The sequence below is a fragment of the Lissotriton helveticus genome, chromosome 2_1 (assembly GCF_964261635.1).
Source record: "Lissotriton helveticus chromosome 2_1, aLisHel1.1, whole genome shotgun sequence".
NCBI lineage: Eukaryota > Metazoa > Chordata > Amphibia > Caudata > Salamandridae > Lissotriton > Lissotriton helveticus.
Window position 1 is genome coordinate 1974162948 of NC_136059.1, and position 17689 is coordinate 1974180636.

A 17689-nucleotide genomic window follows, 5' to 3' on the forward strand; every position below is an offset into this window, starting at 1 on the left:
ATCATGACACTCGAGTAGTGTATCGTTCAAACCTTAACCCCTTCACCTCCGTTTCCGGAAAGCGGGGTGTCGGTGAAACCTACCTATTTTTTGAAATAGGTCTTATTCAAGCTTGATTCTTTCTTAAACGGTTTCTTTTCATTACTACCCAGTTGTGCGACAAAGTATTCTTTGTATTTTCTTGTTTCCAGTGTTGTAATGGCGGCGGTGGCCATTGCGCAGCATGGTCGCGTGGCGGTGCGCACACATCTTCAGACGTACCAAGTCCCGGTGGATGGGATGGCTGTGATTTTCGTGGTGGGTGCGGATCCGGCGTTCCCTTTCGAGTTGTTTTACTCTTGGGTTACGTTTCCGGCTGTGGACGCAACTTCTGGTTTGTTCCACTCCTACACTGCCTCAGCTGTCCCGGCTGAGTATACACCGTACAGGGCACTGGAAATACCTATTGATCATTGGCAGCATCGAGTTTGGTTTGATGGCGCCCTCCCCCACTCTTTGTCCGCTGCGAGGTTAGGTCCACTCTCAATTCCAGGTACAAACTGGCCTGCGTTGGGTGGTTTTACCCCGCACCCGAATCACGGCGCTTGTACCCTTGCAGAAATTAGTAGGCTACATGTTGTTTCCATTTCCGTGATTCGAGCATTAGTGCAATACATCGGTCGCCATCTACCTAGTGGTCCCCAGGGGGGTGCGGCCGTTCCCATGGATCGAGGCGGTATGCGTCTCAATCCAGTGATGGTAAATTCGGTTTTTGGTGCACGTCCAGTTGACAACGATGGCTTCCCGTTCTGGCTAGCAGAGAAGTTTGATCAACTGGAGGCGGTTTTTCCGAATTCTACTCCTGCTGATAAGCATAGAATGTTGACGATTACTTTACCGAAGGATCTGCAACTGCAGATTGTCCCTGAGGTTGTTTTTTCTCCGTTACCGAAAAATATTTCAGACCTCTACTTGTGCGGCCAATTGTCTTATAAGCGGCCACAACAATCTTTGCTAACTTACGGGGTTTATCGGCATCGGGCAGAGCAGCCAAAGCGTTCGACACCTGAAAGTTCACAGCTTCCCCCTTAACATTGGAGAGTATGAGATCACTTACAATCTCAAAAGAACCACACAGGCGCATACCCAATTCAACCGCTGCCTCTCGACCGTGATCATGCACACGCTTTTTGTGGGTGTGGCCACATCGCAGCGCTGATTCACGGACTGTCATTAGAGATTTGCGTGTCTTTATAGGGATTTTTGCCTGTGGTACCTTCCATTTGGATCAGGGTCCGGCTTTCGCCTCTAAGGCGTATAAGGATGCCATGACTTCGTTGGGGGTCCAAGTCAAGTTTTCATCTCCCTACAGACCTGAGGGTAACAGTGTAGTTGAGCGAATGAACCGTGATTTAAAGCAATCTTTGACAGCCCGAGTTATAGGCACTGGCTGGCTCTCCTCTATGGCGTGCAGCGTGCTCTTAATAATCTCCCTAGAAGGTCTCCGGGTGGGCGGACCCCATACGAAATGCTCTTTGGCATCAAGATGTACGTCCCTGACCTTGACGGTCTAGACTTGGTGGTTCGCGCCACTTGCTTTGACGCAGATGAACATTGCAATGTTTTACAGAATCTACAAAAGACCAGAGACAGTCTTGCAAAGGAACATTTGCCCTCCACGTCGGATGATGCGTTGCAGATCCCGGTAGTTGGCTGGCTACCCCGAGTTGGCGAACTGGTTCGAGAGAAGATCGATAACAAGAAAGAATTTGGTCCTTCCTATCGAGCTCCGGTTCCAGTCCTTGGAGTGAAGGGCACAAGAACAGTCATTTTACCACCACTTCCTGGTCGTAAGGGAAACAGGTTTATTTCAATTGACAATGTCAAGATACACAGAGTGGCCGATTCTTCTTAGCATGACACCGGCTGTTTCCTGTCCTTCCATTGTGAGAAATTCAGTTATGCCCACTGCTTCTAATATTGGACCTGAAGTGGCCATCGAATTACCTGCTGTTTCCAGTCCGTTATTAAATAATTTACCCGGAACTAACATTGATGAGATAGACTATACCTACCCCACTGATTTGTCCATGCCTGACCTGCAAGCACGTTTAGCCACGGAATCCAGATTTTCATTTGACTCTGCTTCCCTTGCCTCGAAGAAACCCTCTCGATTTGGAGTTTATGCTAGCCTGTTTAAAAAACATTTTTTGATTCCCCCTTGGACATACATTTGGCTGGTCCTTTTTTCAGTTTACCTTTTTATGTCAATTGGTTTTGTGTTTTATTTTTTTCGAATCATCAATGGACACTATGCCGAGGAAAGAACATGCATTACTCATTTAAATGGAACTTTGGCTCCGCTTTCCTCGTCACATTCTACACACAGATTTAAAAGAGACTTGACTTTGGTTAACATCACAGCATGGCCTGTCCTTGATGGAATCGTGTGGGATGCAGTTCGGTTTCAGATTCATGGCCCAACGGAAGTCGTTAATGTCCCTAATGTACTTAGAGTGAATATGGGGGATGTGGTGAAACAAAACATTCGTTCTGATGACTGGGATGTCAATGCTGTAGAAAGTTTATTTTCGGTTTGCAGTACTATGCTGCATTTGATGCTGAGGATTTATATTTAGAATCTGCTAATTATGGTGAATTGTTCTGTTATCAACGTTATGGCAATCACTTCTTACACAAAACATCTTCCAGAAGGGATACTGTTAACTTTACTCAGTGGGAACATTGCCCAGCACCTCAACAGGGGAGTTCTGAAACGTTTCTAAAGAAGTATACTTACTTTCCTGACTTTAACCAGTCCAATCCCGAGTCCTTTTATTTTAAATTTCAAAAAATGCCAATGTCCAAGGTTCGACTTACCGATACTAAATTGTTGTATTCGAAGGCCTTCCTTGATCGATTAGTTACTGGAGGCTATGAGTTATGGAAGGATACAATAGATTGAGGCTGCTACTCGCCTTAGGGCTATTGATCAAGCAAATCTTGAGAAAGTGCTTGCAGTTGTTGACAATAGCATTAATGTGCTTTCCTCTAGAATTTACACATTGGATAATATTGTGTCGTCAATCGTCGATATTGTACATGATGAAATATCAGTCTTATACCATGGTCAAAATCAATTACGATCAATCATGCAGTTTGCATGGACCCTTCAAACTCTAAAAATGGGTAAAGTTCCCTGGGTGTACATGAACGTTTCTTCTTTATTTGCACCGTTTAATTTGACTGACAAACGACGCTTGCTTTCAATGCGTGATGCTTCCTTTTCTATGTTACATATTGAAAGGTTAGAATCTTTACCTTTTTCCGTGGCTGAAGCCACTGCTGCAACGTGGCTTATCCACGGTTTAATAACGCTGCCTTTTGCTTTATATAAGTTTTCAAATTGTATGAAATATGTACCCATAGGTCGTTTTGAACCTTTAGGTAGCGGTTTCCTTCATGAGGTCTGGTCACTCCCATACACATACAGATGTTTTAAGGATGACCAGGAAGTTTATCTGACAGGGGAGGAGTGCACTGAGACGCCAGATCATTCTTTAATGTGTAGACACATACAGTTACACGGTTCATGCAACAAGGACCGACCGAATATGGCTTGCGTTTTACATGGCACGCCAGTTCCTGCTATCATCCCCACGTTTAAATTATTAGAGAATGGTAGTTATTTGATGCTCAATAATGAAAACTGTTGTGGGTTAATTAAAGGTATAGCTTTCATAGTAACAGTAAGTGAGCGGGTTATTTGCTGCAGAAATGTGCTTTATCCTCCCACACGTGAACATAGGGAGTCTTTCATCTGGCCACAGATACCAACCTTGGGAGCAGAATTCAGCGGCATGGCAAGAATAAGGGCTCTTTTGTCCCAGAAAGAGGTGGCCTTGAGCTCGGCCCGTGAAACTTTCGTGCTTCACATTGCAAACACCCGTACAGAGGTTCAGGCTCTTTTGAATACTGATTTGCCTTTGCATTTCGGAGCGATGGTTCAAACTATCTTTAACGCATCCTCCACAAAAGGCCTTGCACATTTTTTTAAAGTTGTTAGCAGTGGTCTCGTGACTTCCTTTGAAAAGATTTTTGGAGTCATCCCTGCTTTCTTCCATTCTATTTTTTAATCCTTGTTTGGAGGGTTCCCATTTTTACTTGCATTAGCAGCTGGCGCACTAGTGGTTTTTTGTCTCTTTAAATATGGATGTCCTTCCTGTGCAAGACCCCGCGCAACAGCTACTGACGCGGTTTCGCAACCGCATGCTTGAATATTATGGCACACTGCCGTTGGCGACATTGAGCACGACATATGGATTATCTTTTCGATTCTCCTACTTCACCTGTGTCCAGCCTGTGTTTCACTGCCTGACCTGTGATTTCCATTGGGCCATTGATTTGTGTCTCTGCGGACCGGTTTCTCCTGACGTCGATTTTAATCAGCTGATGTATCCTATCATTGCTCACGAGTTTGTTTGTTCTGACGAGAGGATTATGGCCTTAGCAGTGGCGCATGGACTAATGGGTCCCTGGGATATATTGTCGGCAGCACAGAATTTCTTGGACTTAAGTGTTCTTGAAAACCCACCGAGCTGTCCTCTGATGGTTATAGAGGATCCGGTGCTGGGAGAACACGTATGTTCTTTTCATCTTTTAAATTGGATGGCTGAACTGTTTTCGGATGAGGACAGTGATTTCCTATTGGAGGCTGTTGCTGCTTACTTTTCATATACAGTTTTATCATAGACACTGCCTCGGATTGACTTGCTGATTAATAGCATTTCATTGTTTTTATTGACTTATTTGTCAAATTGTTTTTTATTATTTCCGTGCCTATTGGCTTGAGCCACGTTATATTTTTGGGCTATTTTTTAGCATTACTTTTTAAAGTTTAGTTTCGATTCATGCTCGTTTACTGTTGAGTTCTGCTCTCATGTGATGGCACTTCTGTTATCATATTTAGTCCGTTCTCGGATCATGGGGGGGGTGTCATATAGCTCCTGTATATCCTTATATCGTGTTAAGTTAGCATAGGTACGTTTGAGGTTTAAACGCCATTTTTCTTTCTTGCAACTTCTGCACACGACACTTAATTGTTGACTTAGCTTTCAACCTAGTAGTTTGCCATGGTGTATGTGAGAATAATATGTTATTGCTCTGATATCAGCTTTGCTTAATAAACTATGTCTGCACGAAGAGTGCTGAAGTTTCAGGAACAACACGATATGGAATTGTTATGAGGTCTGATCTCCACGCCTTCATAGTCATAACACAAGTGCAGCCTTTGCCAACTCTGGCTTCAGGCGGGATTGATATTGCTTTGCACGAGGCACATAGAACACACTTGATGCGGTGCACATGCAGAGAGAGCTGGTGTATGCTGATGTGATTCCTTCATGCTAGGACACTAAGGTATGGGCCCGCCCTAAAAACAACCCAAAGAGACCTTCTTAGCTAATAATATAATATATGTGTTAGGGAGGGTGAGATATAAGTGTTGTTAACTCTTATTCATTACAGTATGTTGACATGCTGTCACCATTCGCTTTTTATGTCTTAGTAACTATGCTGGTAATTTTGCTACTGATAATAAGTATACTTGTATTATCTAAGATACTGCGCCTGAGAAGACGGCATTAGTAAATAAACATTTCAAATGCACATGTGTCTTCTTTACTCCATGTTCTGGTTTGTAATGATAATATAACGAAAGAGTGTTCATGAGTTCCACGTACCCTGAGGTACAGTAAGTTCATGTTCTGGTTTGTCTAAACATTGGGAGTTTGATATGTCCAATGAGACACTGTAGCTAGCTCGGTAAGGGGTGAGTTGGGTACTGAGGTGAGTTTTGGGTCACCCTAATTCGCCGAGGTTCCACTCCTCTGTGCACAGTTCTGTGTGAGAACAGAAACCCTGCGACACCCTTGCATCCAGACAGCAAATTTCTTTTCTCATTTGCTTTCAACAGTCACGTGTATGTCTGGAATAGGGTCCCCCAGGGGTATACAGAAAGCCCCTCTATCTTTAATCAGATCTTGAAAAAATGCTTGGAAACTTTGGTCTTACCTGGAAATTCTGTTTTGGTGCAATACATAGACGACCTCTTGGTGGCGTCCAAAAGTCATAAAGATTGTGTGATTGACACCATTGCCCTACTGAATCACCTGAGTGAAAAGGGACATAAAGTGGCCCCTGAAAAATTACAGTTCTGTGCAAAATCAGTGAAATATCTGGGGCACCAGATAGAGAAAGGCATCAGGAAAGTAACGTCAGAAAGAGTGAGAATAATTCAAAAGATGCAGTTACCCCGTACTCAGAAAGAAATCAGAATGTTCCTTGGGGTGATAGGATACTGCAGGCAATGGATTCTGGGATTTGCAGTCCTAGCCAGACCTTTGATAAAAATGACCAAGAGAGGAACACCGGATATTGTAGAATGGGATGATGAAAGCTTAACAGCCTTCACAAAATTGCGAGATTGTCTGTGTACAGCCCCTGCGTTGGGAATGCCAGACTATTCCAAGGAATTTGCTCTGTTCTGTGACACTCGCGATAATTGCGCGTTGTCAGTCCTAACCCAGGAGCATGGCACAACCAGAAGGCCTGTGGCATACTTTTCTGCCACCCTGGATCCAGTGGCTGCTGGATTACCAGGATGTCTGAAAGCAGTAGCTGCTACTTGCACAAGTTTAGAGCAGAGTGAATCCATTGTCATGGGACATCCTGTAACTGTGTATGTTCCACATGGAGTGGTGATTTTGCTAACTAGAACGAAAACTCAGTATCTCACCCCTAGTCGGCTGACTAAATACGAGAGGATTCTCGTGGGTGCTGCAAATATAACCATTGTCCGGTGCAACATTCTGAACCCCGCCACTCTGCTTCCCGACTCCATGGATATGGAAGATGGGGAGGAAGATGAGCATAACTGCATTGATTTAACAGACTTTTGCACAAAACCACGCCCAGACATTAAAGAAACACCTTTGCCTAAACATGACAAGGAATTGTTTGTGGATGGTTCATGCCTAAGACATGAACAAGGAGGCCTGAATGCTGCCTATGCTGTGGTCTCCTTAACCAAAATTGAAGAAGCAGGTTATTTATTTGGAGTAAAGTCTGCACAAGTAGCTGAATTGATCGCTATGATGAAAGCTTGCAAATTGGGGAAAAACGAACGCCTAACAGTGTATACTGACAGTCAGTACTGTTATGGAGTTGTGCATGACTTTGGCCAATTATGGCTACAGAGGGAGTTCCTGACTTCCTCAGGTACCCCTATTCGAAATGGAAAAATTGTTCAAGACCTTTTAGAGGCAATCCAATTACCAAAGGAATTGGCAGTGGTCAAGTGTGTTGCTCATAAGAAGGACTTTGACCCTGTATCTTTGGGAAATGATTTCGCTGATCGAGTGGCAAAATTATGCGCCAGGGATCGACTGATCATAAATCTAAAACGGGGGGGGGGGGCCGGAAACAGCTGCCAACTTCGAGTGTTTGAAGAAGTGCCTACATGGGATGAAGTGAGAGAATGGCAGCAGGCGACACCCTGGCAAGATGAGAGAGAAGTGGAAGGAAGAAGGGTGTAGACAAAGACGTGAAGATGGTGTCATCTTGGGCCCAAATGGTATGCCTGTGTTACCCAGACACTTGCTTGGCACAATGGCTAGATTGATACATGAAGGATCACACATTGGTAGGGACGCCATGATTCTGGTATTCCAACAGACTTGGTACAGCAAAAAGTTCAGGAAAGTAGCAGAGTCCCTCTGCCAGAGGTGCTTGTCATGTCAACAGTTCAATGCAGGCAAGAGAACAATGGTGGAACTAGGGAGAATTGGGAGGTCAGGGGGTCCCTTTGTGAGAATACAGGTTGATTTCATCACCATGCCACGTTGTGAAGGGAAACGATATGTCCTTGTCATTGTCTGCCTATTTTCAAAGTGGGTGGAAGCTTACCCTACTCCCCAAAGTGACACACTGACAGTAGCCAAGTGTTTACTGAAAGAACTGATACCTAGATTCGGGGTTCCAGTCACTATTGAATCAGATAGAGGCCGACATTTTCAGAATGATGTGATCGATCAGCTCTGTAAGGCCTTTGGGATCTCGCAAAAACTCCACTGTGCATATCATCCAGAGGCTTCTGGAGTGGTGGAACAAATAAACGGGACTATCAAAACAAGACTAGCGAAATTGTGTGATGCATCTGGCATGACCTGGGTAAAGGCCCTGCCTCTGGTTCTGATGGGACTCCGAAGTATTCCAGACCGGAAGACAGGCCTGAGCCCCCATGAAATCCTGATGGGAAGAGTGATGAGACAGGCGTGGGTACCAGGAAGCAAACTGTTGAGTATTACTGATGATTTGGTGCTTGAATATTGCAAGAGATTAGGTGACCAAGTGCGTTATATCTCTCGCCAGATCGGAGAAGACGCCGTCGCCAATCCAACGACTCCTCTCCACAAACTGGTTCCAGGGGACTGGGTCAAAATAAAGAAGCATACTCGGTCGAGCTGCCTGGAACCAAGGTGGGGACAGAAGCGCCAAGTAATCCTGGTAACGACCACAGCAGTGAAGTGTGCAGGTGGTCCCCATTGGATCCACGCCAGCCACACCCAGAAGGTACTACCAGACAAGGAGCCTGGAGAAGAAGGCCGTCCAGCAGAGGGGCCTGCAGAAGCAAGACCAGAAGTAACTGACGACGTACAGCCCAGTACCAGTCAAGCTGAGGGGTCCGCAGACGTTGGTCCGGGGGTAGTTGATGACGAGCTACCAAGAGTCAAGCCTGCTGAGGGGTTCCCAGAAGTTGGTCCAGAAGTAGCTGATGACTAGCTGCCAAGCATATGGCCAGATGAGTGGATACCCTTGATTGACCTCACCGAAGACCCCATCAGAACAAGGGAGCGAATTTGGGAAGGTAGAGAGTGGAATAGAGAGGAAAAGCAAGGCACAGGCGAAGAACCTCAGACTATTGAGATTCACATCAAACCTGAGGAAGGAGAAGGCCAGACAGGGACTGAGCAAATAATTGATACACCTCCACTGACTCCTGATGTCGAAAAGGGACAGACTAGACATAGTGTAATAGTTCGAGCAGAAGAAAATCAAGGGATCGAAGTGCTCGAACAGGATCAGATAGGGTTAGAAGAACGTGTTCAGGAAACAGTAGCAGAGACATTTGAAAAGCAAACACAAAACTCTCCTGAACAAGGCCAGTTTAGTAACCAGGCAGAAGAAATAGATACGAGCCCTGGAACTAGTCAGATAGGAAGGGAAGAAGAGGAAGCAGAATTGCGACAAACAAATGAAAATAAAAGGGCAATAAAAGAAAACGAAATACCAGTACCACCTAAAAGACTTAAGAAAAGAAAGCACATTGAGCCTGGATTCATAAAGAAATTGAGACTGAGGATAAAAACGGTAGAAGAAAAACGTGCAGAAGAAAGGAGAAGTTCTCGCATAGCAGAGCAACCAGAAGACACTTCCAAAAGGAGGAGCGATCGAATAAAAAGACAAAACAAAAAGTACAAGTCTCCTGAATGGACGCTCGTTTTGGAAGAATTTGAAGATCTTGATATAACTGACGAAAGCGACGGAGAACCAGTCGCTGAGCACTCTGCCGAAGAAGAAGACGAGCCACCGTGAAATTGCACAAAGTAAGCTACTCGTGCAGAGACACAAAGAGGGGTCGAGAAACTTCTTCTGAGCCAAAATGTCTGATTCAAACGTGAGTGGTAGACCTAGTCGCAGTTGTTGCAAAACATGCTGCAAGGTATGTGTATGTAGTATAATTATAGTGATATTAGTTTGGATAGGATTAACAGTTTTCATTACTTTTGCGGTGAGCAAAAATACTAATATTGACCCTACTGAGATTGTAAATACTGACATTGAAGAACTGTCAACACAGAGTGTAGCAAGACATGAGAGAGCACTCAAACAAACAAAACGAGACCTAGAAGCATCAGATGAGGGAGGACTACATTATCATGGAGTTAAGAATAAGACACATTTAAATGTTTTCGCAAACTTGTTAATACACTATGTAGAGACTATGGAAATTGAGGATTGCTATGTCTGCATGAAGCTACCTACCTCTGTAGCTGAAGGCGTGACATACCATCACCTGCCCTTGACATACGGAATATCCTGTAGCATTTTAGCAAGCTTATTTTACAAAAGAGGACCATTACAGTACTATTACTCTAACAATGACGTGATCTTTTCTGAACTTCCTATACGTGGGAACCTGAATCCTGTACATACCAAAAGTGACGTTACTCGCTATATGGGCGAGTACTTCCTGACTATAGGTAATATAGACATAGGTGACGCACACAGAGATAACTTGACCTGCTCTTTGCGTGAGCAGGAAAAGATGTTCCTGAACATGGCAGAGAAGAGGAGAATAAAAATAAAAAGAAAGGCAGATGAAGAAAAACAGAAAACGCCAAGATGGGCTGAGGACATGGAAGGCACCTCAAAGGGTGGGGCGGGACCTGCTCTGTTGCTGGATTTTGAAAGGAAAGGAAAGCTATGTCTTCACCGCGAGAAGACTAGCTATTATAATAACATTTTCATTGGTTCCAGTGAATGTGAACATAATTACAAGGTAATTGGAGGATGGGGTTTCAAAAATGGGTCAGAGCCTGTGTTTCCTGGAATTTATTATATATGTGGAGACAAGGCTTATTTCAAATTGCCGGATCACTGGTATGGAAGCTGCTATTTTGGCATTGTCTTCCCGAAAATATACCATGTGAATGAAGTTGCTGGAAGCAGTGAAAATACTAATGGCTTAGTGCGTAGTAAAAGAGAAAGCGTAGGTGAAATAATGGGTAGTATTTTCAGTGCACTGATACCTGGAGTGGGAGTGGTTCTGAACACTCACAGAATTTGCAAATTGTCCACTATAGTGGATGTGCTGTCTACTGACACAGCTCATGGATTTCTGCTGGTCAATACGGAAATGGTTGCGATCAGATCAATGGTTTTGCAGAACAGACTTGCTCTTGACACCTTATTAGCAAAAGAGGGCGGAGTCTGCCGGATGTTGAAGGCGCAACATTGTTGCACTTACATTCCGGACAAAAGCGTACAGCTCAAAAGATATGTGAAAAACATTACTAATTTGGGAAAGGAACTCAGACCACTGGAGGTTGACAGTGCCTGGAAGAGACTGGTAGATGGTCTCTCAAATGTAGGTCATTGGCTTGCTAGCTTAGGTAAAAGCTTATTGTTTAAGGTACTGATGCCAATTGGAATTATAGGTCTTATCCTATTTTTCATATTTGTCTGTTGCAAATGCCGTAAGCACACCAGAAAGCATCAAGTGAATGCCAGAGGAGTGAAACGGAGTGTGGATGAGCTTGAGTTAGAGGAAATGAATAATCAGATATACAAAAAGGTGAAAAATTCTCACCCTACCAAAAATGAAAAAGAGAAGCTGAATCGCTTGCTGGAAGAGATAGAGTTGTATAAAGTGTGAGAAGTTGGCATCTGGTTCCATTATTTTTGTGATGATAGTAAATATCATCAAAGAGGGGATTGATAGAGCAAGCTTCGCATCGCGACTTGCTCGAGTCATGAACCTCGCCCCTGTGTAATCAATTAATAAATTTGTACGTCTTACTAATCTTTTATTTTTATATTCGAACGAAGTAGATGAAGCTTGCATATGTGGTTTCTAATACAACTAATCCATGTCTCTAAAACATGGCCGCCGCTTGGAAAATTGCTTCTGCGCATGCGTCAGTCACACTCACGTGACCTGACGTAGTTATAAGTTTGGTGGGAAAGGGTGCGCATGCGTAATACACAGCTTTCGTGAATAACGTGGTGATGCTCTTGTGAGCGTGTATATGTTGCTAATGTTTAAACTGCATAGTATATTTTTATAATGATAAGTTTAAAGTACAAAACCAATGATGTGTTTTTCATGCATTCACTTCTACGTTTTAATTTGTTTTCGCTTACTTTTCATGTACTGCGGGAAATGGGGGTCCGAACCGGTTGGGAGCCATATTGAAGGTCTCTTCTGCGCATACTCGTGGTGCACTGAAAGGTGGCAACATTGGACAGTGGAACTCAGCCAGCTGGCAGCCACAGTCAAGATGCTCATGGGAAAGCCACCTCTGGCCTACGAGAATGGAGAAAGTTGCTCCTTATATGATACATTGTGTGTTATGCTATTGTTTGCTGTACAGCTTCCCATGGGAACCCCAATCTCGCTAGGCGGTACCCAGAGATGCAAAGTAGGCCTCCAAATAGTCTGTTCTGATTGGTGTGTTACCCAAATCCTACCTTAGGACCAATCCAAATTGAGGGATTCTGACACTTTGCAACATTGGGGGGTGGTACACCGTCCCAAAACAGTATATCTACCCTGGGTTCACCTAGGGAAATTGTCCGACTTGTCTGGTTTAGCTGACCTGTCACTGACCCAACACACTCAATAGGTGACTGAAGATACAGAGAGCTGCGGAGCACTCTGTCCGAAATTTGACCATAGACTAAGGTTTTACTAAACCTTAAAGTGCTGGCGGAGCACTCTGCGGGGAGTTCGCTGACCCAATCAGGGTCTTGATCGATAACTGCAGAGAGGGTGGAGCGCAGGCGTTGCTTCCGAACTGCGGGTGCCGGTCCTGTCCTGAGGGTCCTGTCCTGAGGGTCCTGTCCTGATCCTTATCTGGTCTTCCTGTCCTGTCCTGGGTGTCCATTCTGCACCTGCTGTCCATTGAGGGGTATCCTTCCTTGAGGGGTTCCTGTCCTTAACTGACACGTGGCCAGGGTTTGGTTTCCACACCAGTCTAGGTAAATATCACTCTGAAAACTCTGAATCTTGCACCTTTCTGAATTTCTGTCTTTTGCTTCAATAAAGACATACCCTTGCATATGTTAATTTTCCATGCTTTTTCCGCAACCATTGAATCATAAAGTCATTTGCTTTGATTTCATAACGTGTTCCTATGTTACCCTACCTGTTAGAAATTATATTTTGTATTGCAGTTTGTCATTTCCTGATATGGTCTAGAACATCCTTACTTAAACTATCTAAAGAACTTTTGCCTTAAAGCATAGCGTGTCTCTCTTCATAGTCTCTCCTATAGATATATATATGTCCCGAAATCCTGTCTCATATTCTTCGAGATAATTCTAGAATACTAGTCCTAAACAAAGCCTATCCCATCTTTAGGGATTCATCTTAAACGTTCTAATTCCTGATCTTTCATTTTGAATGTGTCCTGGTTCCATTAGTTATAAATGGTTGCACTGACTTATTTGCTATTTAGCTATATACTTTCTGTTATTCTGTTCATTGATTGCTTAATTACTGTGAATTTGATATTTTCTGAATTTTACTAAATTAGATAAAGACTTTAAAAACTTCCAGTTGTCCGTGGTCATTTACAAAGAGAATTTGAATGTTATTTATTGGGTTTGTATTTTTTTGCCTTTCCTTTTACAACTAGCTCCCTGATCCATTGTGGTCATAGGTACCCACATCGGTGGATGGTAAGTCGGGTACTCGGAAGAATAACGAAAGGAACTCACAAATTATTGATAGTAGACCGTGAGGTCATCCGATCAATGTATATGGTGATTTGAAATATATGGGCCCGGAGGTGGCGAAATTATTGGTCGGGTGACCCGCGCGCTCTATCACAGGTATGGGGATGGCTGCAGAGATATGTTTCTTGTAGAGTACTAAAAAGTCTGCATATACCTATTATTAACCTTGAATCATTAAGAGAGGGCCTGTTTCTGGACATCGACCATTATACTTTGGGACAATTAGTTACCCTAATAGGGTTCTTTTGGACCTTAACTCTCACATACTTGCCAACACTGGGAAAGCTGAGAGGGGAAGATAAAATATATATATATATATATATATAATAATCAAGGGGATTTATTTTCTGTATTCACTTGCACCAGAGTGGGGGGATTTAAAGCGGGGGAAATCATATGAAGGCCATTCTTGGCTTAAAAAATTAGGAGTCTCTCGCCTTAATCGGGTCTATTGGCATGTATGCTGTCATAACAAGAGTATGATATCACATTTACTAGATGGTATAGAGACCACCAACCCCACTCGGAATAAATAAAAACATCACACGCAAGCTACAGAACATCCAGAAGGCCACCGAAAGACTGGTCCTCAACCTGCCAAGACACTGCCACAACTCCCAGCATCTACGCACACTCCACTGGTTCCCCATCGAAGCAAAGAGTCACCTTCAAGATGCTTACACACGCTCACAAGGCTCTCCATGACACCGGAACAGCATACCTGAACAGCTGACTCAAATTGCACGCACCCCAAAGGACAATACGATCAAGCCCAGCTCTCCTAGGCTGTGGTCCCCGGCACCAGAAAGACCAGATCAGGCGGCCGCTCCTTCTCTTTCCGCGCGGCCAGAGCCTGGAACACCCTCCCTCTCCACCTCAGACAGACATCTCTCCCCATCTTCACAAGAAACCTCAAAACCTGGCTCTTCGACAGACCCCCTACTTGCTGGACTGGAACCTGCGAAACCCCATCCCCCAGCTCTTGAGACCCTCAAGGGTGAGTAGTAGCGCTTAAGAAACGTGTGATTGATTGATTGAAAGAGACACTCAGTTGTCACATGTGATTTGAGAAGAATAAAGGGACAAAGCTAGTCCTTGAAGACATACATATGAACTGTTCCGGATGCAGCTATTCTGCCATTAATTATATATGCTGACTGCAAAAGTACTGGGTGCTCTGGAGCAGTATTTAAATAGCTTTGCTCTTTTGATTCTTTATCTAATCTATTTTAGAGAGTAGCTAACACTGCCCAACTTTAAAGGAAACAAGCACCTATACTAGAAGTTAGACTGTGCCTGAAGGGTCACTGGAGCCTTCCTCAGGGACCAAGAAATGTTTCCAGTCCAATGCACTGAAGCTCATGATCAAACTTTGAAGAAAGCAGAAATGTCCCCTACTTTGAGGGCATTGTATCTAAATTTGGTTGGGTGAAAAGGACACAAGACTATTTGTATTAGCCGTAAAAGAGACAGGTCAGTTTGAGAAGATCATGGCATTGAGCCTTGCTCAGATGTGCACTGTAGAGGAAGATCAATGTGGGTGCTATACTACGAAACAATAAAAGCTTTACTAGGCCTTTGTAAACTTAAGAAGGGAAACTACTTACTTGGAACAGGTTGTGCTTCACACGGCACAAGCTGATTCACACTGCTGTCTGGGATACAGTCATCTGCGTCCTCTGGAAAGTCTGTCTGTGTTGCAGATGTAGTGGTAAGTTTGGGAACAACATCACTGGTAGATGTAGTAACCTGTACTCTGTTGATTTCTTTGATCACCTGCTCGTAAGATGGAGGAAGCTAGGAAAAACAGAAATGGGTGGAGAGATTTACATACAAAAGCTAAATGTTCTGCAACTCAGTAACAAAGTAGCACAACATCTTCAGTAGAAGCCTGTGTGCGTAATACAATTTGGTTAGCAGTTTGTAAACTAAAAACTAGAATGTCACATTTCCACTAACTTATTGGGTAGTACAACAAGATATGTATGTGAGGAATGGACCAAAGGGAAGGTATGGTTGTGAAAAAAAGATCAATAACCGGTTTGAAAGACCCCATTATTAAAATGAGAAATATTATTTGGCTCTGAAGTGTGCAAATAAATACTTTGAAAATAATTGGCTTGATTGTTCATAAACTGAATCCGGAACAAATTGGCCTGGGGTGGTACAGAGATCAATAGTTCCACACCTGGCATATTCTGCAGGGAGGCAGTTTACGACTGGTTTAATATATGGGGGAGGAGCAAGGAATAGATGTACAATTCAGCATCATCTACAATGAGATTTGGCCATTTTCCCTATTCAGAACTTTCAGTATTAAAAGACTGTAAAAATCCTAAAAAGGGCGCTTCTTATTTGGCCTAAAAAAGAAATATTAGTCTGTGGCAACCCAGCAAAGACTCCACGAGTAAGAATCTCTTTCAAAATCAAAATGACTATAAGACTCCGAACTCTAATACACCCAATGCAATACTAAACCTTAAACACCACTGAGCAACTCTGCTCGGAACAATGTACCGGTCACTCAAAAGAGGTGACTGCTGTGTTTATACCACCGCCCACAACCCTGGAACAGTGTACCACCAGAAATCTGCAATGTAAACACCGTCGTGTTTTTCAAAGCCAGACCGAAATCACACCTCTTGCAGCACTGACGTGATCCAATAAACCAATGGATGCATAACGTTAAACACCCAAAAAAACATGCTTGCTCAGAAAACCAACCATATGACTTGCTTTTTTAATGTATTTTGTTCTCACTGGTTGTTTTTAAAACATAGACACACAAAGGTGCTTCAAAGTGCAGTTGGGACAGTGTTCCTAAATACCGGCCCGCTTATTACAAGTGAATATAATATAATTCACTTTATAATAAGGTGGACAAGATATTATCACATTTGTGATGGAGTAACCTGACCACCAAACCAAACCAACCATGTGACTTGCTTTTTTATGTACTTTGTTCTCACTGGTTACTTTTAAAACATAGACACACAAAGGTGCTTCCAAGTGCAGTTGCAAAGCGTTCCTAAATACAGCCTCCTTTACTACTGGATATAATATAATATAATTCCCTTTGTAATGCGGTGGAAAATACATCACATTTGTGATGGAGTAACCTGACCACCAAACTCTAAATTAAGCATTAAGCTACCGGCCTTGGGAGCTGGGTACTAATCCTGGTATTTTACAAGCAGTTGGGAATTCAGGGCAAATCCCCAAGCACAGCACACAGGAAAGCTGAAGAGGGCTAGAAACACCACCTAGAAGAGAAAGCTATCTGAGTTAGCTAGTTGCCTGAGTTTCAAAGATAAAAAATTCCAATTGTTGACCCTAAGTACAGAAAATATATTTTGCCCAACCTAGAGCATTTTTATGGGGGGGGGGGGCAACACATGGGAATGTGATGCTGATCGAAGGTTAACTCTGCTTCATCTCTTGCTACATTAGACAATAAAGTGGGTACAAACTATTTTTAAATGTCCGGTGTATCAGACAAGATGTTTTTTAAATAAACAACTTTTATGTACTGGCAACCAGTCGAGTTCAAACAGCCAGAAACAAAATCGAACCTTTCCAGGCCCAGTAAGACACAAGTAGTGGAATTCTGGAAATGCTGCAGACTTCTCATTGATTTGCCAGGTAGACCTTGATATACAGAAATACAAACAACAAGGTGAAAGTGCACAAAACACCATGATCTTCTGTGCCAGCTTTAAAAATACTGCAGCACATCTCAGTACCTATAGATAATAAGTACAGACTTTAAAGGAAGCAGATATTTGAGGAGCCAGGGAGATGTTCCAATCAGTTAAGACACCCCAGACTCCTAATAACGTAGGTGCAGGACAAGAACCCTCAGGCATAAGCCAGGATTCCATTGCAGAAAAGAGCACTTGGTAAAGAGAATCTCCAATTCTGTGTCACTAACCTTCAGGAAGTGGGCTTTTATCCACCACCGCAATGCATCCAATGATCCAGGGAGCAAAACAGACAACGAGTCCTCTTTATTCCTGATGCGAAACAATTTCTGAATATCATTTGCAAGTATCTGGGTATCTCTTTTATCAACCATGGTATTATAAGTATGAATGTGCCAAACTAGGAATTCCATTCTCAGTAAAACAGC

General features: G+C 43.3%; 1 protein-coding gene across 2 annotated transcripts in view; it reads right to left on the reverse strand.

Moving 5' to 3' along the window:
* Nucleotides 1-17689, reverse strand: part of SH3D19 (SH3 domain containing 19) — a 656725-nt gene that overhangs the window by 278961 nt on the left and 360075 nt on the right. For both annotated transcript variants that reach the window (XM_078676919.1, XM_078676918.1), the window contains exon 6: nucleotides 15168-15357. In XM_078676919.1, coding sequence (XP_078533045.1) covers nucleotides 15168-15357 — 190 coding nt within the window. The remainder of the gene's footprint in view (nucleotides 1-15167; nucleotides 15358-17689) is intronic.